Source organism: Camelus dromedarius, chromosome 1 (assembly GCF_036321535.1).
Source record: "Camelus dromedarius isolate mCamDro1 chromosome 1, mCamDro1.pat, whole genome shotgun sequence".
Classification (NCBI taxonomy): domain Eukaryota; kingdom Metazoa; phylum Chordata; class Mammalia; order Artiodactyla; family Camelidae; genus Camelus; species Camelus dromedarius.
The window spans coordinates 78,988,511-79,007,996 of NC_087436.1; the positions used below are offsets into that span (position 1 = coordinate 78,988,511).

Consider the following 19,486-nt stretch of genomic DNA (forward strand, 5'->3'; position numbering starts at 1 on the left):
TCAGTTTATTAAAAAAATAAAACTATTAAATTTTATTAAACACTCTTAAACAGTAGTCTTTAAAGTAACTTGCTTAAATATTTTCAATTCATCCAGCTCTTGGATATACAAAGCCATTCTGGGCCACAATAATTCTATACTGAAAATGAGTTTTCCTGTCCAAATTGTAACTAGGAAAAAAGTTTTACATAAATTTAAAATTTAATACTTTCAGAAAAAATGAAAATAAAAAGATAAAAGATTTTAATGACCAAAAAATCCATCTCTTTCCTCTGTTTTATCAGAAAAATCAAGAAAAAGATCTAAAGCAACAACTACTATTTAAGTTTTCACATGGAATAATTTACAATTATTATTGAGAAATGCCTGAAGCCCAGATCCTATTAAATGTTCCAGAAGATGACTGACATGCATATGGTATACTTTATTCCACTGAAATTTGTTCTAAAATTCATGACTCACTGAAAAACAATACCCTGAAGAAATATTATTCTAAATAGTTTTTGTTGTTGTTGTTTTTAAATTATGTATGTATTGATTTAGGGAAACTCTTTTTTTTAAATGTCCAACTAAACAATGTAAATGAAAACAAATTAACAAAATAAGGCCTAAACTGTGTCTAAATTACTTTACAGCACAGGATGACATAATATTAATGAATCTGTAAAGTCAAAAATTTAATGTGTTATACAGCATCTACTGGCCAAGTTGGAGAAAAGTACTAGCTCACTTTAGCAGTTTCTAATCAGAAAAGATGAAGCCAGGAGCCTGTAAACTACAGGTTCACAGTCATAAAATTACTAGCAGGGAAAATTGTTACACTCCAGAGAAAGCTAAAGATGAATTGAAAGGTTGCTATTGGGGGAGGGTATAGCTCAGCGGTAAGGTCCTGGGTTCAATCCCCAGTGCCTCCATGAAATAAACAAACAAACAAACAGACCTAACTACCTCCCCCCACCACACACACACACACACCCCTACTCACAAAAGATTGCTGTTAATGCTTTGGAACTGCTAGCAAAGCAAAACAACCAGTATACCATGGAATAACCCCCTTGATTAACCAAACTCTCTCTTCATTAATATATCCAGAATGGTTTAGTAGGAATTTTATTATTTTCCCCAAAGGAAAAAACCTCTCATTCCAACATGATTGGTCTATAAAAAGACAAGATTTGATTTCACAGAAATTTGATTTGTTGCCAATTCTGAGAAACAATATAAGAATACCTACATCAGAAATAAAACATGTATGTTACAAATCAATCATATACTTACCCTGTTACTATGATCACTGACTTTGATGATAGGTTCATTTTTTCTAAGATCCCACACAGTGGCCCGGCCACTGGGACTGGCAGATGCTAAAATATGCTGAACTTGTCTGTTCCATGCAATGCAGCTAATATCTTCTGGGGGCTATAAGGAATAAATTACTAAAAACCATTTCTCAATTATAATCAAATTTAACTACAAAATCTAATTCTTTTTAAAAATGGATTACCTAAAAATCTGATCTATTCATTCCACAAATCTGCTTTTATATTCTTAAGTTCTCAATGTATATGATATATAGCTTAAAGTTCAGGTATATGCCAATTCTAGTATTTTACCTTGTTTATTCACCAGGAATTTATTAAGCTCCTATTACAAATCGAGCACTGTTTCTTTATTTTGCAACTGCCCCAAGGTAGAAAACAGACCACCAAGTAGATATTCATCAATATGACAGACAACTAGGAGCAAAAATTACAGCCTAACCTAGAAGACTATCTTTGTAAATGGTGGTTCATACACTATTATTATGCTACCTCCCAAAATGTTAGGGACCATTATATTGGCTACTCAAATTGAGCAGTCTATACAACATTAAGAAACTCAAGGAGGCAGTGGGAGGACTCTTTCCTTATTAGAAATACAGAGGAAATGGGTTGAGATTTTTTTTTTAAGTAAGTTTTCTTTCTACTCTATGATGTTTATTCTAAGGTTGGATATTGTTAAAATACTATATGATGTAAAATTCTATACTATATGAAGTATTATACCTAAGAAAACTATTAAAGACCCGTCGATTTTATTTACTACCGTAAGTCTAGTACATCAAACAAGGTCTGGCAGGTGGTAAGTACTAAATAAATATTTGCTGCTGAAGGGTTCTTTGATACTCTGAAGAAACATATTTACTATAGTTCACTGTGCTGAAGGAAAATCAATGACATCTAAACACTAATTTTAATAACTATATTTTGTATGAAAAATACTGAAATAAGTGTAGAAAAACTTAATTTTGGTTCTTTTGATTATATTGAAATCAATGTAATACCTGTGTTTTGGCTCCTGGTGTCATTGGAGTTGCAAAATTGTTTAGATCCCAAATGTAGATTTCAGATTCATTAGCACCAGAGGCCACCAGATTAGTCTGCAGTAAGAAACAATTAATAACTAAATAGTACTTACAAATAATTAAGAAAACTCAGTTCAGAGCTGGAAAGATCTGTCCATTTTAAGGCCTATAATTTTTCTATTTAATTAAAAAGGCAAAATGTATGAATTCCTAAAAACTATGCATAAAAATCCAAAATTAAAAGTGTTTTTAAAGAAACGTATAATAAAATTCTACTAAACTAAAAAGATAATATGTCTACTGATATTTTAATACATTAAAAAATAATTACATGGGTAAATTCTTAATGCAACCAGACAGGAATTATTACTTGTGGTTTTCATCTCTGGAAGGGGGTCTGATTGTGGGAGACTAAACTGGTCACCAATTATCGCTTTTAGACAAACTGCCAAATCCTAAAATAATGGCATCTATCTCAGGATACCTCAAAGACAGCCTCAGGAGCTGGACCAAGACAGAGCTAGTCATATCTCTCGTCTTAAATGCTCATATATTTCTATTTCATTTATGCTCAATCTTGTTCCGGGTGGCAGTATTTCTAGGTTATCTCTGTCATATACCTGTGGGGTCAAAAAGACCCTAAAACTGATATGAAGTATAGGAAGATAATGAGGTTCATACATTGATCTTCATCCTTTAAAGCTCACTCTCATAAAAAACTGACATATAATTATGAAAATAGAGGAATTCTATGGTAGCAGTCACCTATAATAGAAGATACTAACCAAAAATCTGCAGCTGTTTAATCCAATTAACAGAGAAATTAGGTATCTAATCTAAAGAGTAGACACCATAAACTGCAGAAATGAAAAAGTTTGGGTTTCTGTATTTGTAGACCCGAAGTATCTATTTATAATGTAAGAAAAATAACTATTTTAAACTTAGATAATATTCATTTTTGGTTATACTCTAGTATCCTATTAACTCAAGATATTTATTAGCCTATCTATAATTTTTATAACTAATATTCAGCAATATTTATGATGACAATAGTAGAAAGCCTCTTAACTGCCTATTTATTAAATCTGTACTATATTTGTGTATATTTATAATTACTTGATAAGGCTAATAACCTCTTTGTCAAAAATACAGCATTTATCAACTAACAAAACAGTAGATTAAGCCACATACCATTGTACCCGACTAATGCTGTACTAACACAAACTTTTAAAAGGCAAGGTTTCCAACCTTTGAGGTTCCTAATGTTTAAAAAATGTCCAATAACAAAAAAAGAAACAAAAAATAAAAAATGTCCAATAAGATGACATCTCCAGACTTCTAGAATTAAACCCATCAGCCTGATCCATTCCATGGAGTTAGTATCAATTCACTGTGAACCCAAATCTGAACCCTCCATTCTTCAAATACACTTATTTATCAACCTGCACAGGCACAGTTTCAGCTTTCAATTCCAAGACTGAGGCAGAGTGGATTCATAGACTTATTTCAAATAAGTAACACATATCTCAAGAATTATGAATAAATGTCAGAAGTCTAACCTGGAAAATGTTCACATCCAAGGCTCTCACTGGGCCAGTATGTTTGTCATTCTGGGCAATCACAACTTCCTTTTCGCCAGCTATAATTTTTGAAGGATCATAAAGAATAATATTTCCATTTTCACCACCTGCAATAAGGACTCCAGAGACATTTCCCTTCGAATCCATCTTATGAGGCCCCCAAATCAACTTGTGGTACCTTTAAGAGAAAATGAATAAAATAACTCCTTTTTGAAGTCAAATAAATATAGAAAAGAATTTGAAATTATACACTTAATTATTTTCATAAATACACTAAAAACATTGCCTCTCCTCTATTCCTGGTAATTGTGCATAACTTGGTGAAATGGCCTTTTAGTTTTTATTTATACTTACATGTACATGTTTTATTTTGTAATCTTGAAGAGTATAAACTTGTAGAGCTAATATAATATGACAAAGCATATTTGCTTGTGTCAAAAAATATGAGCTTAATAAAAAATGAAACACTCCCCCTGCCAAAATTTAAAAAGAAAGAAAATGAAACAGACAAACAAAAACATGAGCTTAAGAATGGTTTTACCATTTAGAACCTTTGAGACCCCAGGTCAGTTACTTAATCTTCCTAAGCTGCTTTTGATTCATTTATAAAATAGAGCTAATCAACCACTTCCCTTGATTTTATCTGACAAAAGTACTAACAAGTTGTCTCTTAAATAGTAAAGGTGTTAAGGGAGTCATCTGACATTTTCTAAGAAAAATAACGTATTCTGACAGTAGAAAAGTGACAGAAAAGTGAAAAATTATGTCATTAAGACAAGTACCCCATTGGCGGAGGATAAAAGATTATGGTTTGGCACGGAGGTGGCATGGAGATACACAATGAGACAAACGGTGGTGAGCAGAAAAACTGTTCGACAAAAGGTATTTGGGGTTCCCATCACAGTGGGTGGAGGACTTGGAAGAATATGAGAGGTCCCATGAGACTCGATGATTTGAGCTGTATTCTCTTAGCTAAGGTACAATCTCTTCCCCCAGATCTGCCATGCCATTGAGGCAAAAAGCATATTTTACTACTCAAATGAAAGTGTCCTTGCCTGTGTTCCAATATGGCTTAAGTGCTTGGATAGGTGATCTAAATACCTGCTGTATCAGAAATCATGTCAACAAAATTCTTTGTGAAGTATTATTTTTAGATACAGATTCAAGGAAAATGTATTTTTAAATACAGATACAGGGGAAAAAATAAAAACAACCTCCGTTCAGAAATAATCACTGCTAACATCTTAATATTCATCCAACTACTCCTTTTTCTAGTCATACCTACCTTTTTTTGTAAACAGATGAGATACAGGAGATAGAAAAAAATAATTCTACTATATCATGAGAAAAAAAAATACTAGAAACTAGAGCCTCTCCTTCTTAACCTACACAAAACAGTCAGTAGTAAAAAATTCAACAGAACATATAGACACTTCTTTTACTTCCATAGAAATTCTCTCATATATTTTTTTCACAAAATATGTCATGTCATTGATGGTATTCCTTGCAGTTTCTATTAATGGAACATTTACAGACATGCCAGGCATCAACCACAAAATATAATTAAATAATCATGTGAATTTAAGGTTGAATCTCATACCTGTGAGAAGAAGAGAAAGTGGCACAAGATTTCATATCCAAGGATGGATCAGAAAGGTCTAATTCAAATATCTCAAGGGAAGCATTGGTACTAAATGTTGCATCCAATTGTTGAGCAGATGTTCCTATAAAAAATACATTTATGGTAACTACATATGCGAGAAAGAAAAGACTCAGAAGACCATGTAAAACAGAAATTAAATGCATGTTTTTCAATTATCTCATTCATGATTGCTGCATTAGTGGCTGCAATCTCTGCACATACAACATCGAGCAGATGCTTAAATTACTATAGCAGTAAGATTCTGACTTGAGGCTCAGAAATGATGTTTGTAAGAGTCGGTAATGCAGGTAATTTTTTAAGCCTATAGATATTTTAAAACCTCTCTGTAAGAACAGTCCCATGTTTATAGTCACAAATGATATAACACCAACTCTTTTTATATAAAAATGCTGGCATCAAAACTGTTCTTCATTCATTCAAATTGATATTTATTAACTTTTTTTACATGTTATCTATTGTGCTTAATAATGAAAGAATAAAGATAAAACACAATTCTTATAAAGTAGGGAAGGCACTATACATTAATATACCATGATTAATGCTATGATGTACAAGCATAAAGGATGGTCAATGAACTCAGCTAATAAGGTTGGACATACCTCGCCAGGGAAGGAGAGGCTTTCTAGAGGAGATGAAGTTTGAAGGACAAGTATAAGTAAGTCAGATGTGGAAGAGAAGAAATTAGGTAATTCATACTATCTTCTCTCTGTTGAACTTACCTGTAGCTAGGTAAATGGGATGATTCTGGGCAGGGCTCCATGCCTGCATGGCTGTACGATCTACTTCCTTTAACTTCATCCTGATAAAGAGAATATTTCACATAGAAATATACTGAACATGTAATATAGAACACAGAAACATTTTTTACATAGAAATATACCGGACAAACCAATACATCATTAGTAATGCTGCAATGTCAATAAATCAAATTGGTTTAGGTATCATTTGCTGGGAATGTTCAACATTAGAAAGAAGAAAAACTTGTTTAATTATTTTGAGACAAATATAGGGCTATCCTATTTACAATGATAGCCCTTCAGCTGAAAAATCAGTCTGGAAAGAAACTTGCAAAAACAAGGGTAGTATTTGGTTAATTAACCTTGGTACACAATATGCTTCTCCGACAAGACAGTATGGGTGGCAGTGTGTCAGAGGACAGAAGCATATAATAAACAAGTTGTTTCTTCCCGGAGCAGGATTACTCAATGATAAGAACAGTTTGAAAAATTAATTTTAAATTAAAACTAACACAGAAGAGAATACAGTAAACCCACAGATTTTAAAGATAAAGCAGAAAAAAAAATTTTTTTAAATGGTCACTCCAAGCCACTATTTTACATTCTCTCTGTTAGTTACTTTGGTAGAAAAGTTCAAGAGGTACTGTACTATAGCTTAAAAAAACAAAAACAAAAAAACACTTTATTTTACATAAATGCAGTCACATAGTACAGAATTCCATTGTAAAATGTACCATAATTTATTACTTAGGCCACAGCTGATGAATACCTGAGTTGTTTCTAATCTTGTGCTATTTTTACAAACAATGCTGAAATAAGTGGTCATATATACATGTTGTTTCACTCGTGGGCAAGGAAAGCTATAAATTTCCAGAAGTAAAACTGCTGTGTTAAACAGTAAATGTAAATTTTTTTAATCCTTTTTTTTAAGGTTTTTTTGTTTTTAGTTTTTTTTTGCAGGGGGGGGGATTCGGTTCATTTAATTATTTATTTGATGGAGGCACTGGTGATTGAACCTGGGACCTACCACTTGAGCTATACCCTCCTCCCAGGATAAATGTATTTTTAATTTTGATGGATACTGCCAAGTTGCTCTCCATGTCAAGTGTGCCTTTTCACACTTCCAAGAGTAATATATGAGTAGCTGCTGCCCTATAGACTGCTGCCCTACAGCTGCTGCCCTTCCAATGGTTTTAAATGTTTGGCAGTATGATAGGTGAAAAATGTCAGCTCTGGAGAGTTATAATTTGCATTTCTCATACTATAAATAACATCGGACATCTTTTTTTAATATGGTTACGGGACATCCATATTTCCTTCTCTGTCACTTTTCCTGTCTATTCCTGTCTATGTCATTTGCCCATTTTTCTCTTAGGCTGTCAGACTTTGTCTTTTGCTTTTTTTTTTTTTTTTTTAACCTTTCACGAAATTTTGATTTTTTAAAAATAGATTTTATTTATTAGAGCAGTTTTAGGTTCACAGAAAATCTGAGTGAAAAATTTAGAGAGTTTTCACATACCTCCCTCTCTCACCCCTCAAATGCTGCCTCCCCACTGTCAACATCCTGCACCACAGTAGTGTATCTGGTACAATCAAGGAATCAGCACTGACACCTCATTATCAACCAAAGTCCATCGTTTCCATTAAGGTTCACTCTTTGTATTGTTTATCTTTGGTTTTTGACAAATGCAAAAATGACATATATCCACCGTTATAGTATCATTCAGAAGTATCCCTGCCCTAAAAGCTCGTGTTCCACCTATTTATCCGTCTCCTCCTCCCTCCCTAGCAACCACTGATCTTTTTACTGTCTCCATAGTCTTGCCTTTTCCATAAAATCATTTAGTTATAATCACACAATATGTAGCCTTTTTAGATTGGCTTCTTTCACTTAGCAATAGGCATTTAAGGCTCCTCGATGTCATTTTTGTGATTTGATAACTCCTTTATTTTTTCTTTTCCCGGGGGTAGAGGGGGAATAGGTTTTTTGTTTCTTTAATTTACTTTTTTTTTTTTACTGCAGGTACTAGGGATTGAACCCAGGACTTTATGAATGCTAAGCACACACTCTACCACTGACCTATACTCTCTCTCAATAGCTCTTTTTATTTTAGCACTGAAAAACATTCCACTCTATGGATGTACCATAATTTTTACAGTAAAATTTATCACTTTAAAAAGTGGCTTCTCAATTTTGATTAATTAGAAAAGGCCTTCTGCATGCCAAAGTTAGGAAGACATGCACTGATAGTTTTCTGCCAGCAAATTTATTTATGGCTTTCTCTTTACATTTGAATTTTGACTCATTTGAAATGTGTCCTAGTATACAATGTATACTCAAAGTTTATTTTTTTCTTATTACTCTAAAACCATTTACTGCAAAGTCTATCTTTTTCTTATTAGTTTTAGGTATCACCTTTATCATGTACTAATTCCCTGTACTTAGGTTTACTTCTGGATTTACTATAGATTTGTATTCCTATACATATCAGGATGTAGGTTAGAATTTACATTCTAGCATTTATTTAGGCTTATTTTTGGATTACCATTCCTATGTCCATTTGTTTATTCACATGCCAGGCACTCCACTGTTTTAAATACTGAGGCTTTATGAGTATGATTTCAACTGCTTCCCTATCTATTGCTCCCCCATCTCACACCCCCACCCCATTTTCCTTGCCATTACTGTTTATTTTACTACATAAACTCTACAGTTTTTGTCTAATTCCAGAAAAAAGAGACTGCTAGTATTTTTACTGAATCTGTACCAAATTATAAATTAATTTACGGAGAACTGACACAATGTTGAATTTTCCTATCAAGAACATGGTGTCTTTTGATTTAAGTCTTTTTTTTTAATCTTTCAGTGGTTTTTGAAATTTGACATATTAGGTTTGTTTATTCCTAAGTGTTTTATCTTTTGGTTTGTTGGTAAATGTGGCTTTTTCTTCCTATCCATTATAATGTCTATTTTTCTTATTGTTATATGAAGGATAATGATTTCTTCATATTAATTTTATATCCTGCTATCTTATCGTATTCTCCTTTTGTAGCAGTGTTACAGTAGATTCTGTCGGGTTTTCCACATATACACTCATACCATGTGTCAAAAGGGACAGTTACTTCCTCATTCCTAACTGTCATTCCTCTGATATCTTTCTCTTGTGTGAGTTAGCTAGTACTGACAGTACTGTATTAAACAGCAGCGATGACAGTGATATTTCTTGTTTTGTTCCCACCGCTGAGCATGATTTTGGAATCTGATATATACATACACATATTTGTAGAGATATGTGTGTGTGTATATATGTATATGTATATATCTGGAAATAGCCATTGATTACTGTTTTACTGAATGTTTTTCATAAAAACTGGGTGTTGAATTTTGTTTAATGCTTTTCATTAATTAGGTAATTAGAGATGACCATATGATTTTTCTCCTTAGGTCTACCAATAAAACAAATTATACTAACAAATTTCCTGAATTAACTGAATCATCTTTTCAAACTTAGAATAAATTTCTCTTGCTCATGATGTCCTACTACGGTGCTGCAAGGTTCCATTTGTTTAAAAGTTTCACTCCTAGAGTCTCAAGTGAGATGCAATCGATAATTTTCTTCTTCTATACGTTTGTCAGGTTTAGATATCAAATGTTATACTTGCTTCACAACAAATGTGGGAGTTGTTTCTTCCTATGCTCAAACAGTTTTAATAACGGCATTAGAATTATTGGTTCTTGAAGGATTTAATAGGATTCGCCTATGAAACGTCTGAGCCTGGTGCTTTTTGGGGAGAGTTGCTCCTCTGGTAGTTTTCTCTATTTCTTCTATGGAAATCTATTTGAATTTTCTTTGTTCAAGGTTATTTTGGGTAAATTGTATTTTCCTATAATAGTTCTTTATTTTTAAAAATAATTTCCTAATTTTTTTGGAGCTAAACAACATAGACTCATGATTCTTTAAATTTTTGCTGTTTATGGTTATTTATTAGTCCTTAATTAAACATATTTACATTTTATTTCGCCCTACCCTTCTTTTAAAAATTAGCTTGGCTAGTGACTTGACTATTTTACTGAGTATTTACAAAAATCCAGCTTTCTAATTTATTAGTTCCATTCTTTTTGTTTTCAAATTCATTAATTTCTGCTTTTATTTTTATTAATTCCTTCCTTCCATTTTCTTTTGGTTTACTTAGTTCTTTTTCTAACTGTTTAGTTAACTAAAAACTGAACGTACCCATTTTTATTATTTCTTTAGGCTCTGAATTTTCTCTGAGCACTGCTTTAGCTGCATCCTATACATTCCTAGTGTTTTCATTATTATGGTTACCTATGCATTTTAGTTTCCATTTGTATTCTCTATTGACCTAAGAATTGTATCCAAACGGAGTATCCAAATGGAGGGGTCTTTATTTTTACTTCATTGTGATTTTTCCGTATTATTTCTTATTTATAAAACAAGTTTTCTTTGAGGCACATATAGGAGTTTTTGTGAATGTTCCATGAGATCTAAAAAGAAGGGGTGCTCTGTTTTCAAAATTCAATATATATTAATCAAATCTACCCTACTGACTTAATTGTTTGGGTCTTCTACATCCTTATTTGTTTTTCCACTTGATTTGTCTTGGAGCAAGAACAGTAAATTAAAAGGATCCTGCTACTAATACATTTGTACATATTTCTCCTAGTATCTCCCGTAGCCACTTTACAATGTTGTGTCGGTTTCTGGCGGTACAGCATGTTTCAGCCATACATATAAATATGTATATTCTTTTTCATTATAGGTTATTATAAGATATTAAATATAGCTCCCTGTGATATACAGCAGAAACTTGTTTATCTATTTTATATATAGCAGTTAGTATCTGCAAATCTCAAATTCCCAATTTATTCGTTCTCGCCCCCTTGCCCTGATGGTAACCATAAATTGGTTTTCTATGGGAGTCTGTTGCTGCTGAAACTTCCTTTATGAAAGTTACTTTGTTATTTAGTACAGTTACATAGTTACCTATTTAATACATAGGTAGAGAGACATGTTAAATGTTCACTGTCAAATACATATTTCAGCTTTACGGAGTATTTTTATCTTATAATGCCTTTAGGCCTGAACTCTGCTTTGTCTCATATTGAGATCAATACCCTAGCTTTCTTTTTATTTGCCTTTATATATGTTCTTTTGCCTTTTCAACTTTTGAACCATTGTGTTTTCACTGGCTGTCTTGAATACAGTGAAAAAAAATCAGATTTTGCTTGGTGATCCAATTTGAAAATCTTTTCAACAGACTAGCTAATAAGGCTATTTAAAATTTACTGCTGTGACAGATATGGTTGCCCTCATTTCTATCATATTTTGCTATGTTTGGTTTTATAATTTAAAAAATGTCTTTCACTGCTGTCTATTTTCTTTTTGTACATTTAAAAATTTTCTGATAATTAGAGTGATTTGTATTTTTTTTCTAGTATGTTTCTGATTCTATCTTTACAACTGTAATTTTAAATAATTTCATTTAATACCACTAATCCTCTATTTATTTACAGTTAATTATTAAGAGTACTAACAAAATTAGTTTATGTAATCTTATTACTTCTCTTGCATCACCATTAATAGTCATTAGTATTATCTTTCTCAGTGTTTACCTGTGTACTATTAAATATGCTCATACCTCTGATTTGCCAGCTTTAAATGTCCTTTGACTCCTAGCCATTATAGATGAGGCAATACTATAGGAGATACTCGAATTTTCTGCCTACTTCCCAGTTCTCTTAATTTTTTACTTTTATAACCAATTCCTACATCATCAGATATTTAACATGTACATTTTATTCTTTCTTCCTTATTCCCAATTTTGTTTTAGTCTCAGGTCTATAGTAGGTAAATTTGCTCAACGTTTTCCAACAGTACTTTTGCCATTTTCTTACTCATCTCTAGAGGATGAAGTTCATCCTCTAATAGTTTCCTTATAAGGGCCTTAGACTAAAAATATGCCCTGGGTCTTACATGTTCAAATTGTTTATACTTGAAGAACATTTCACAGATGAAAAAAATGAAGGCACAGAAAGACTAAATAATTGGTCCATGCTAGCAAGGGGTAGAGCCAAAATTTGAACTCATAAGTTTAGTTCCAGAGTCCAAGCTCTTATTTGTTACTACAACAAGTTCACGTGTTCAATTTTAATCATAGAAGAAATATTAACATTTATGAGGAATAGTTATTAGCAAAAAAACTACAATGCATGATGAAATTAAGAAATGTATTTTAGAAACTGCTAGGTTAGGCAAAAGTGGATTAGGAGGTTGAGTCACGTAGTCAGAAGTGGGGCCTCTGGAGGCAATCCTCAATTTGCATATTGGCTCTGCTACTCATGAGACCTTGGACACAGTATCTAATCTCTCTGAGCCCCAGTTCTACATTTGAAAAATAGGGGTAAGAGTGGCTACCTCATGGGACATTGTGAGCTTTAAATGAGATAATGTATTTTACAGATGACCAAACACAATGCCTCACACATATGTTAAAAAGTATTTTAACATGTTAACTACTTTAAAGATTACTACTATCATGGGACTAATCAAGAAAACTACTCATCTAGTTTCCTAAGATTATTGTGAAAAAGAAAAGAAAAAAAACCCCAATTTTCTAAGAAGTGAAAAAGATGCCTATTTATGTCAAATGCCCTTCTTCTTCTCAGCCAATTGTCTTTGGTAAGTTCAAGACCCAACTCCTTCATGAAAACTGCCCTAACTGATCCAATCCACACTGATCTATATAATCTCTTCACTGTTTATATTTGTACCACATTTTAAGCATCTTATAATAAAATGTCTTATTCCATCTTAACAAAGCTTTATCTAACACTCTGTTAGTACATATTGTTTACATATTTTCCCATTGCCTGTTTTACCAGCTGTTTTCTATGTCATCTTGTCTCACTAACTCAACAAATATCTTTTTTTCAATCACGTGTTACAACTTTTACCCTTTTGGGACTCAAAATTCCTTTGCACAGGGTGAGGTACACAGAAAGTTTTGCTTGATTGATTTTGCATGTCTATATTTAGGGGAATACAAACAGATTGATAAGCTAGAAAGACCAATTTCAAGTAAAACATTTAATTCTGAAATTCTTAACTTTTTAAAGGATCTTTTCTAACTTAAAAAATAGTAGAAAGTATTGCTGGGGGAAAAAGGTTTTAATAAACTGCGTTTAGAATAATTTCTAAAAGTGAAAACAAAATAGCTACAAATATATTTTTTAAAAACCCAACTGAACAGAATTACAGTAACTCTAAGAGCAAAGGTACAAGGGCTGTCTAATTTACGAACATTTAGTTAATGTGTAACATTTACTGAAAGAGAAAGAGACAGATTCACAAGAACATAAAATGGCTAAGTGGGAATTCAACCCATTTATAAAGTCTGTTTCTTAAAGCCTCAGTACTCAGTGTTCCACCAGAAGCAGTTCTACTTATTAACCTGTGTACTGAACACGAGGCTTCAATACCATTGTTTAAAAACAAAAATCAAATCACTATACTACAACAACAGCCTACAACTATATGATGTGGTCTGAATCTAATTAAACAAGAATACCATAATCTACCTAGTATAATCATCCTCAAAACTACTAAGAATACTATGGAAATACAGCTTCATCGGATGCATGTGTATCTCCTGGCAGAATGATCATTTAGCTGTAACTAATTTTCTTGAGAATAGGAAGAAAGAGGTCTTAGGTTTAAAAACTTTGTGTAATTTTTTTCAATATTATATGTGATTAGAATTCACATTATGCGGATTTGTTTCATTCAAGAGTATTTTACACAGAATATAATCATTCTGAAAATATTAAAACTGTGAGGACAATGGCTTGTTCACAGATGCCACCTACAAGACAGTATCTATGGTACAGCGGTTAAAAGCATAGTGACTGGAGCAGATTTAAATCTCTGGTCTACCAAGTCCTAGCTCTGACTTCAGGCACGTAATTTTTCCTATGTGTGTCTTGGCTACTTACTTGGAAAAATAACTATAATAAAAGCATCTATGCCATTGGGTGGTTGTGAGAATTCACAGAGTGCTGAGAACAGTGCCTGACATGTAGTAAATAAATGCTTGTAAATGTCAGCTAATACAGAAGTCATAATTTAAAATGTTTACCCCAGTGAATCTTCAACAGAATACCTTTCTTGAAGAAAATTTATGTTCTAGACTACAACTTTGATTTATTCATCCAAGGGTCTGCAACTGTATGCAGTTAGATGGGAACTCTTTTCTTTTTGCATTTTCTAAATGCTAATTTTGTGAAGCAACACCAAAACCTAATAGTACTATTCTTTAAAAAAAAACCACCAACTTTACCATGCTATATACATAGAGCTAACCTAAACCTCAGAAAGTAAAAAGTGAAAGGGGTCACAGAATTGGAAACTGACTCTCAAATCAGGAACACAATCCCTAATTGCCACTGCCTTTAGTAAAAATCCATCCTGTGTGGGCAAAATAATCTCATTAGGGACTGGCACATTTGTTCCAGAGGATTTATTTAATGTTATCTATGTTCTAGGCTCATCTCATTCAACCAAAATCAAATCAAAGAAGGAACTGTGCATTGGTCATTGAACTAAATGGTGTCATACTTATCTGCATTTAACAAACAAAACTTTTTGAGCTGAAATTAACCTATTTAAGAATGACAACATTTCTAAAAACAATGTAAAAATCAATTTAATAATATCACCTTATAAAAGCCTTTGAGATTTGTAAATCTTGTGAAACTATACAGAAACTCCTATATGTGTGTATGTGCATTTTTCTAGGAAGATGATCCAATGCTTTACCAGATCCTCCAAAGGAAATGGAACCCCCAAAAGTTAAGAATCATTGCTCCTTACAGTTTACAAATTTCTTTCTGTTCTTATGTTGTCAGCTTCAGAAAAGAGCCTGCTTATATAAAATTAAGCAGTATTAAACCTAAATCCATTCCAAATCTCACGTTTCCTAAATAACCTTACATGTGTGTAACATAAATTCACAACTACAAAAACACTTCAAGTATTCCAAAACTTCTTGGAGTCTACAAACCTTTCCCAGAGCTGCAATTAACGGATAATAAGAAACAAGCAACACAGGAGAATCACTAAGAAAAGGTAAGCAAACTTCAGCCAACTCTAGAACAATCAGTACGTACAACAAACGTTAAGACAGTATAAGGACGAGGCTCTAACTGTTGACTAAATACAGTTGCCTACAAAGACAACCCGATTTCAGTTTCGTGTGGTTAGAAAAGACAGTTTAGGAAGAAGGATTTCTCTCAGAGACCATCACTGCAACTTCAGAAAGATATAGGTAAAATTAGTTCCTTGAGCTTCTGGAAGAGGTTATAACGCTCATAAGTCCAGGCAATATTTTTATTCATTTTACACCTGCCCCATAATCTAACCTCTTATTATAGTAAATTACTAGCAAAAACACAACACTTAATGAGACTTCCTTCGAGGTGTATAGGCTGCAACTGGCGAGTACTGCCCTTAAAATAATCCAATTCTGGCTAAATGGCAGTAGCCTTCAGATAAAACCTACGAATCTTTAAATCCGGCAACGGTTTAATTATTAACAAAAAGTCCTAACCAAACTGAAGTCAACCAAAGAAATCCTGAGGTTTGTTTCCTTCCCTCGCCCTTGGGGACCGCACCTTTTTGTGCACAAGGGTCTGAAGGTCTCCTAACCTCAGACCCCACTTATGGACCCTGGCAGGACACCCTGTCGCAAGCCTTAGGGGCGCTCCTGCTCAGCAGTGGAAACGTCGGCGGATGCGGACAGGCGCGATCTCCGAAGAAACCGTGACGCCAGGCGTCCCGCTGGGCCCGAAACGCAGACCGACCGGGCCGCAGTCTGGCGGGGACCACCGGAGATCGAGGCCGGGATCCTAGCTTTGGCCCGGGCTCTCCCTGAAGGCCAGAGGCCCGGCAAAGAGGACAGGAGGGGATGAAGCGGACACACCTGGCGGGGACCCTCGGCGACCGGTTCCAACGTTAGCTCGGCACCCGTCGGAGTCTGCCAGCATTCGCCGCCGCCCCTCCTCCCGGCCAGGGCCACCTCCACGCTCCGCTCCAACGTGGCAGCCGCAGCCCCGCCCAGCCGGCTGGCCGACGCTTCCGGGAGCACGGCCTGGCCCCACCCACCCGGCGCGCGACCCGCCACGGCACTTCCGGGAGCGGTGGCTAGCGGGAGGGTCCCCGGTGCCGCGAGGCGCATGTCCTTGGGAGGCTACGGACCGGTCCTGAGGGGCGGCGTGCGGTGGCCAGGACGACGCGAAGAAGAAAAGTCCTGCTGGGTGTAGCTGTGTGGCGGAAGAACGGCCGCAGCCCGCGGAAACGCCACGTAGCACTGGTCCTGTGAGACGTCAGCAGCGCCGCGACACTGCCGACGCGACCAACCACCGAAAACCGGGCTGCGAGGGCCTTATTGCAGGAACTGTAATTGTGACTAGGGTCTTAAAATTGCTTACTTGCTTATTGAGAACTTCTTTAAAACCAGACGATCTGGTCATACCCAAAGGCTGTTGTGGACATACTTGATTTGTTACTCCGAAGAGGCCTAGTGGGGTAAACAAGGTATTGCGGTTAGTATCCTGCCTTACTGTTTGAGATCTGTTAGCATTTGCCTTCAGTCACTGTAACTTTGGTAGTTTCGCCAGAGCCAGGCATCTAATTAGTGCGTGACATGGATGTTGTTTCTTGTTTTAGGGAGGAATTATTTCATAGCAAATAAGGCAAAGCCAGAGGAAAATCACAGTATCAGAACCTGGACTCCTAACTTCTAGACCAGTTCTCTTCCCATTACACCAGTCACCAGTCTTTTCTAAATGCCTTCACGGGAAGTAACGTTTCTCTGTTTTGCACGCAAAAAGTAAAATATGGCAAGCACCGCTATTTAACAGTAGGCAGATTTTTGTACTCTCACTGTACTTCCAACACCCTTCTAGTGTCTTCTACTTCTGGTTCAATTTAAAAAGCAGATTTATTTCTGTAGGGCTGAAGTAGACTTGCTGAAGCAGCTTAGGAGACAGTAGCAGCTTAGGAGACAGTAGCTAATCTTTAGTGTTCTGAAAAGCCTTCTATTTTTACTTATTGCTGCAAGGCCTAGTTTACCTAAAGGGGTGCTAATAAAAATCCCCAACTTAAAAGTAGGATCATCATTTGAATCAAGTGAACACCTTGAACTCCTTACTGTCTCATTCCCCAAAGACCCTATCCTGCTTTGAAGTGTGCATTGGATGGTATGGGGCAAAAATGGTTCATTAGAAAACTCCAAAACTCAATGATGCAAGTAGTGGTTACATTCTTTGGTATCATTTAATATAGTCATTCAACTACAGGTTCCTCCTGCATAAATCAAATTACAGACCTCTCCTTTCCCCTACTCCCTTTTGTAGGCCCAGTGAGCCAAGAACAGCAAAAGAAAAATTATTTCATGAGAAAATTACATGAAATTACAATTTTTGTGTCCATTAAGTTTTATGGGAACACAGCCATGCTAAATGGTTTCTGTATTATCTATGGCTGTTTTTGTGCTACAACATCAGAGTAGTTGCTAGACACTACGTGGCCTGCAAAGTCCTAAGTATCTGCTATGTGGCCCTTTAAGGTAAAGTTTGCCAGCCCCTATTCTATTAGACAGGACTTTGTCTACAAATAGATTAATGCTCAAAGTACAAATAAGACATTCAGTATTGTTAAGTTTCCATTTCAAAACCTTGATATAGTAGCATACAAAGGCAATATGAAATGTCAATTATAACGTAACTGGTTATTGTAAGGCTAACATACAGTTTCCAGGCTTGGTATATTTATACCTGGTTGAATATAAAGACTCCGTAGCTTGTTTTAAATGCAGGAAGTTCTGGCTGTGACTATGCAAGCTGAAACTGTGCAAAGCCTTCTTAATCTATGGATTAACAGTCTATGTTCTGTGACCTTAAAACCTGTCAAAATACTAAAAACTCTTGATGTTGCCTATAAATGTAATATAGTAAAATTAATATTTGAAACATTGAAAGTTAAGAGTTTTATTTCTTTATTAAAAAAGTATCAAGAGTAGTTTGAACAGTGCTTGCTTTCTTCTCATCATATAACTTACAATGTGGAATAAGCATTTTTTTTCTGTGCCTTGGCAAATTGTCATACTTTCTAAGTTTGAATGAGCTTTCACAACTTTAGTGCTGTCCATGTCCTGAGACATCTCTGAGAGTTAGTTTAATGTGAAGTTTTTCAACAGCATCACTTGCTCTGAGACACGTTCATCCTTTACAATGCAACCGCTTTCCTCGTTTATAACTTTATATTCACCTTCACTAAGTTCACCTCACTGCAAATCTACAACTGTTTCTTGAATGGTGGCAGTGTCAACATTGCAGCATTCTTATGGTCATCTGTATCTTCTATAACTCCATTTATATTCCATCCAAATCCTACGGGTTTTTGCACAGTAGTCTCTCACTACTATGCAAAGTGAGGACTGCTTGTAATCCTGGGAATCTGGGTGCAGATTTCACAGCAGCATCCTTATTTGAGCTTGTAGTTTCACCAGATTAACATTAAATCAATTCATGTTGACTTATGAAAGGATGAAACCAGCTTTTTCTGGCAGTAAAAAGATCTTGTAATTAATTACCATTTTCCTTCAATGCTTTGGCCTGAATGCTAGCCAAACTGATTAGGATTTGTTTTTGATTCCTCAATCCAAAGTAGAGGTAAACACTCCATTTCAACCTTAAGCTGCTTTCTGTTCCTAGTGTAACTTAAACTAAAAGATGTTGAAACAACTTTACCTTGTTCATATATTCATCAGACTTTTAAAATATGGTTTGTATTGTAGTTCCATATAGGCCTAGGTCTCATCCTATCTTCGCTTTGCTGTGACCATTTTCAAATCTTCTAACCACATCTAATTTCACTTCCAGTGTTATCACTTTTCATTTCTTTGCTGCCTTGTCATATTTGTTGGCTAACTCCCTCTTTTGATTATCCATTTTTGTGAAATGTTGCATGCATTTATCACTGGGAGACAAGGAGGCAACCTAAAGCTACATGCTTTTCTGTCTCTGCGTGACTTAATAGCCAGTGACCATTCACCAAGACTTTGAAAGAAGTGATACAGCTGG

At 34.9% G+C, this 19,486-nt stretch overlaps 1 protein-coding gene across 10 annotated transcripts in view; it reads right to left on the reverse strand.

Moving 5' to 3' along the window:
* The window catches only part of SEC31A (SEC31 homolog A, COPII coat complex component), a 60,478-nt gene extending 43,998 nt beyond the window's left edge, over nucleotides 1-16,480 (reverse strand). For all 10 annotated transcript variants that reach the window (XM_031432949.2, XM_064485834.1, XM_064485829.1 and 7 more), the window contains exons 1-6: nucleotides 16,324-16,480; nucleotides 6,307-6,386; nucleotides 5,525-5,648; nucleotides 3,904-4,102; nucleotides 2,324-2,419; nucleotides 1,279-1,419 (exon numbers count right to left, since the gene is read on the reverse strand). In XM_031432949.2, coding sequence (XP_031288809.2) covers nucleotides 1,279-1,419; nucleotides 2,324-2,419; nucleotides 3,904-4,102; nucleotides 5,525-5,648; nucleotides 6,307-6,385 — 639 coding nt within the window. In that variant the 5' untranslated portion in view covers nucleotide 6,386; nucleotides 16,324-16,480. The remainder of the gene's footprint in view (nucleotides 1-1,278; nucleotides 1,420-2,323; nucleotides 2,420-3,903; nucleotides 4,103-5,524; nucleotides 5,649-6,306; nucleotides 6,387-16,323) is intronic.
* Between the last annotated feature and the right edge of the window lie 3,006 nt (nucleotides 16,481-19,486).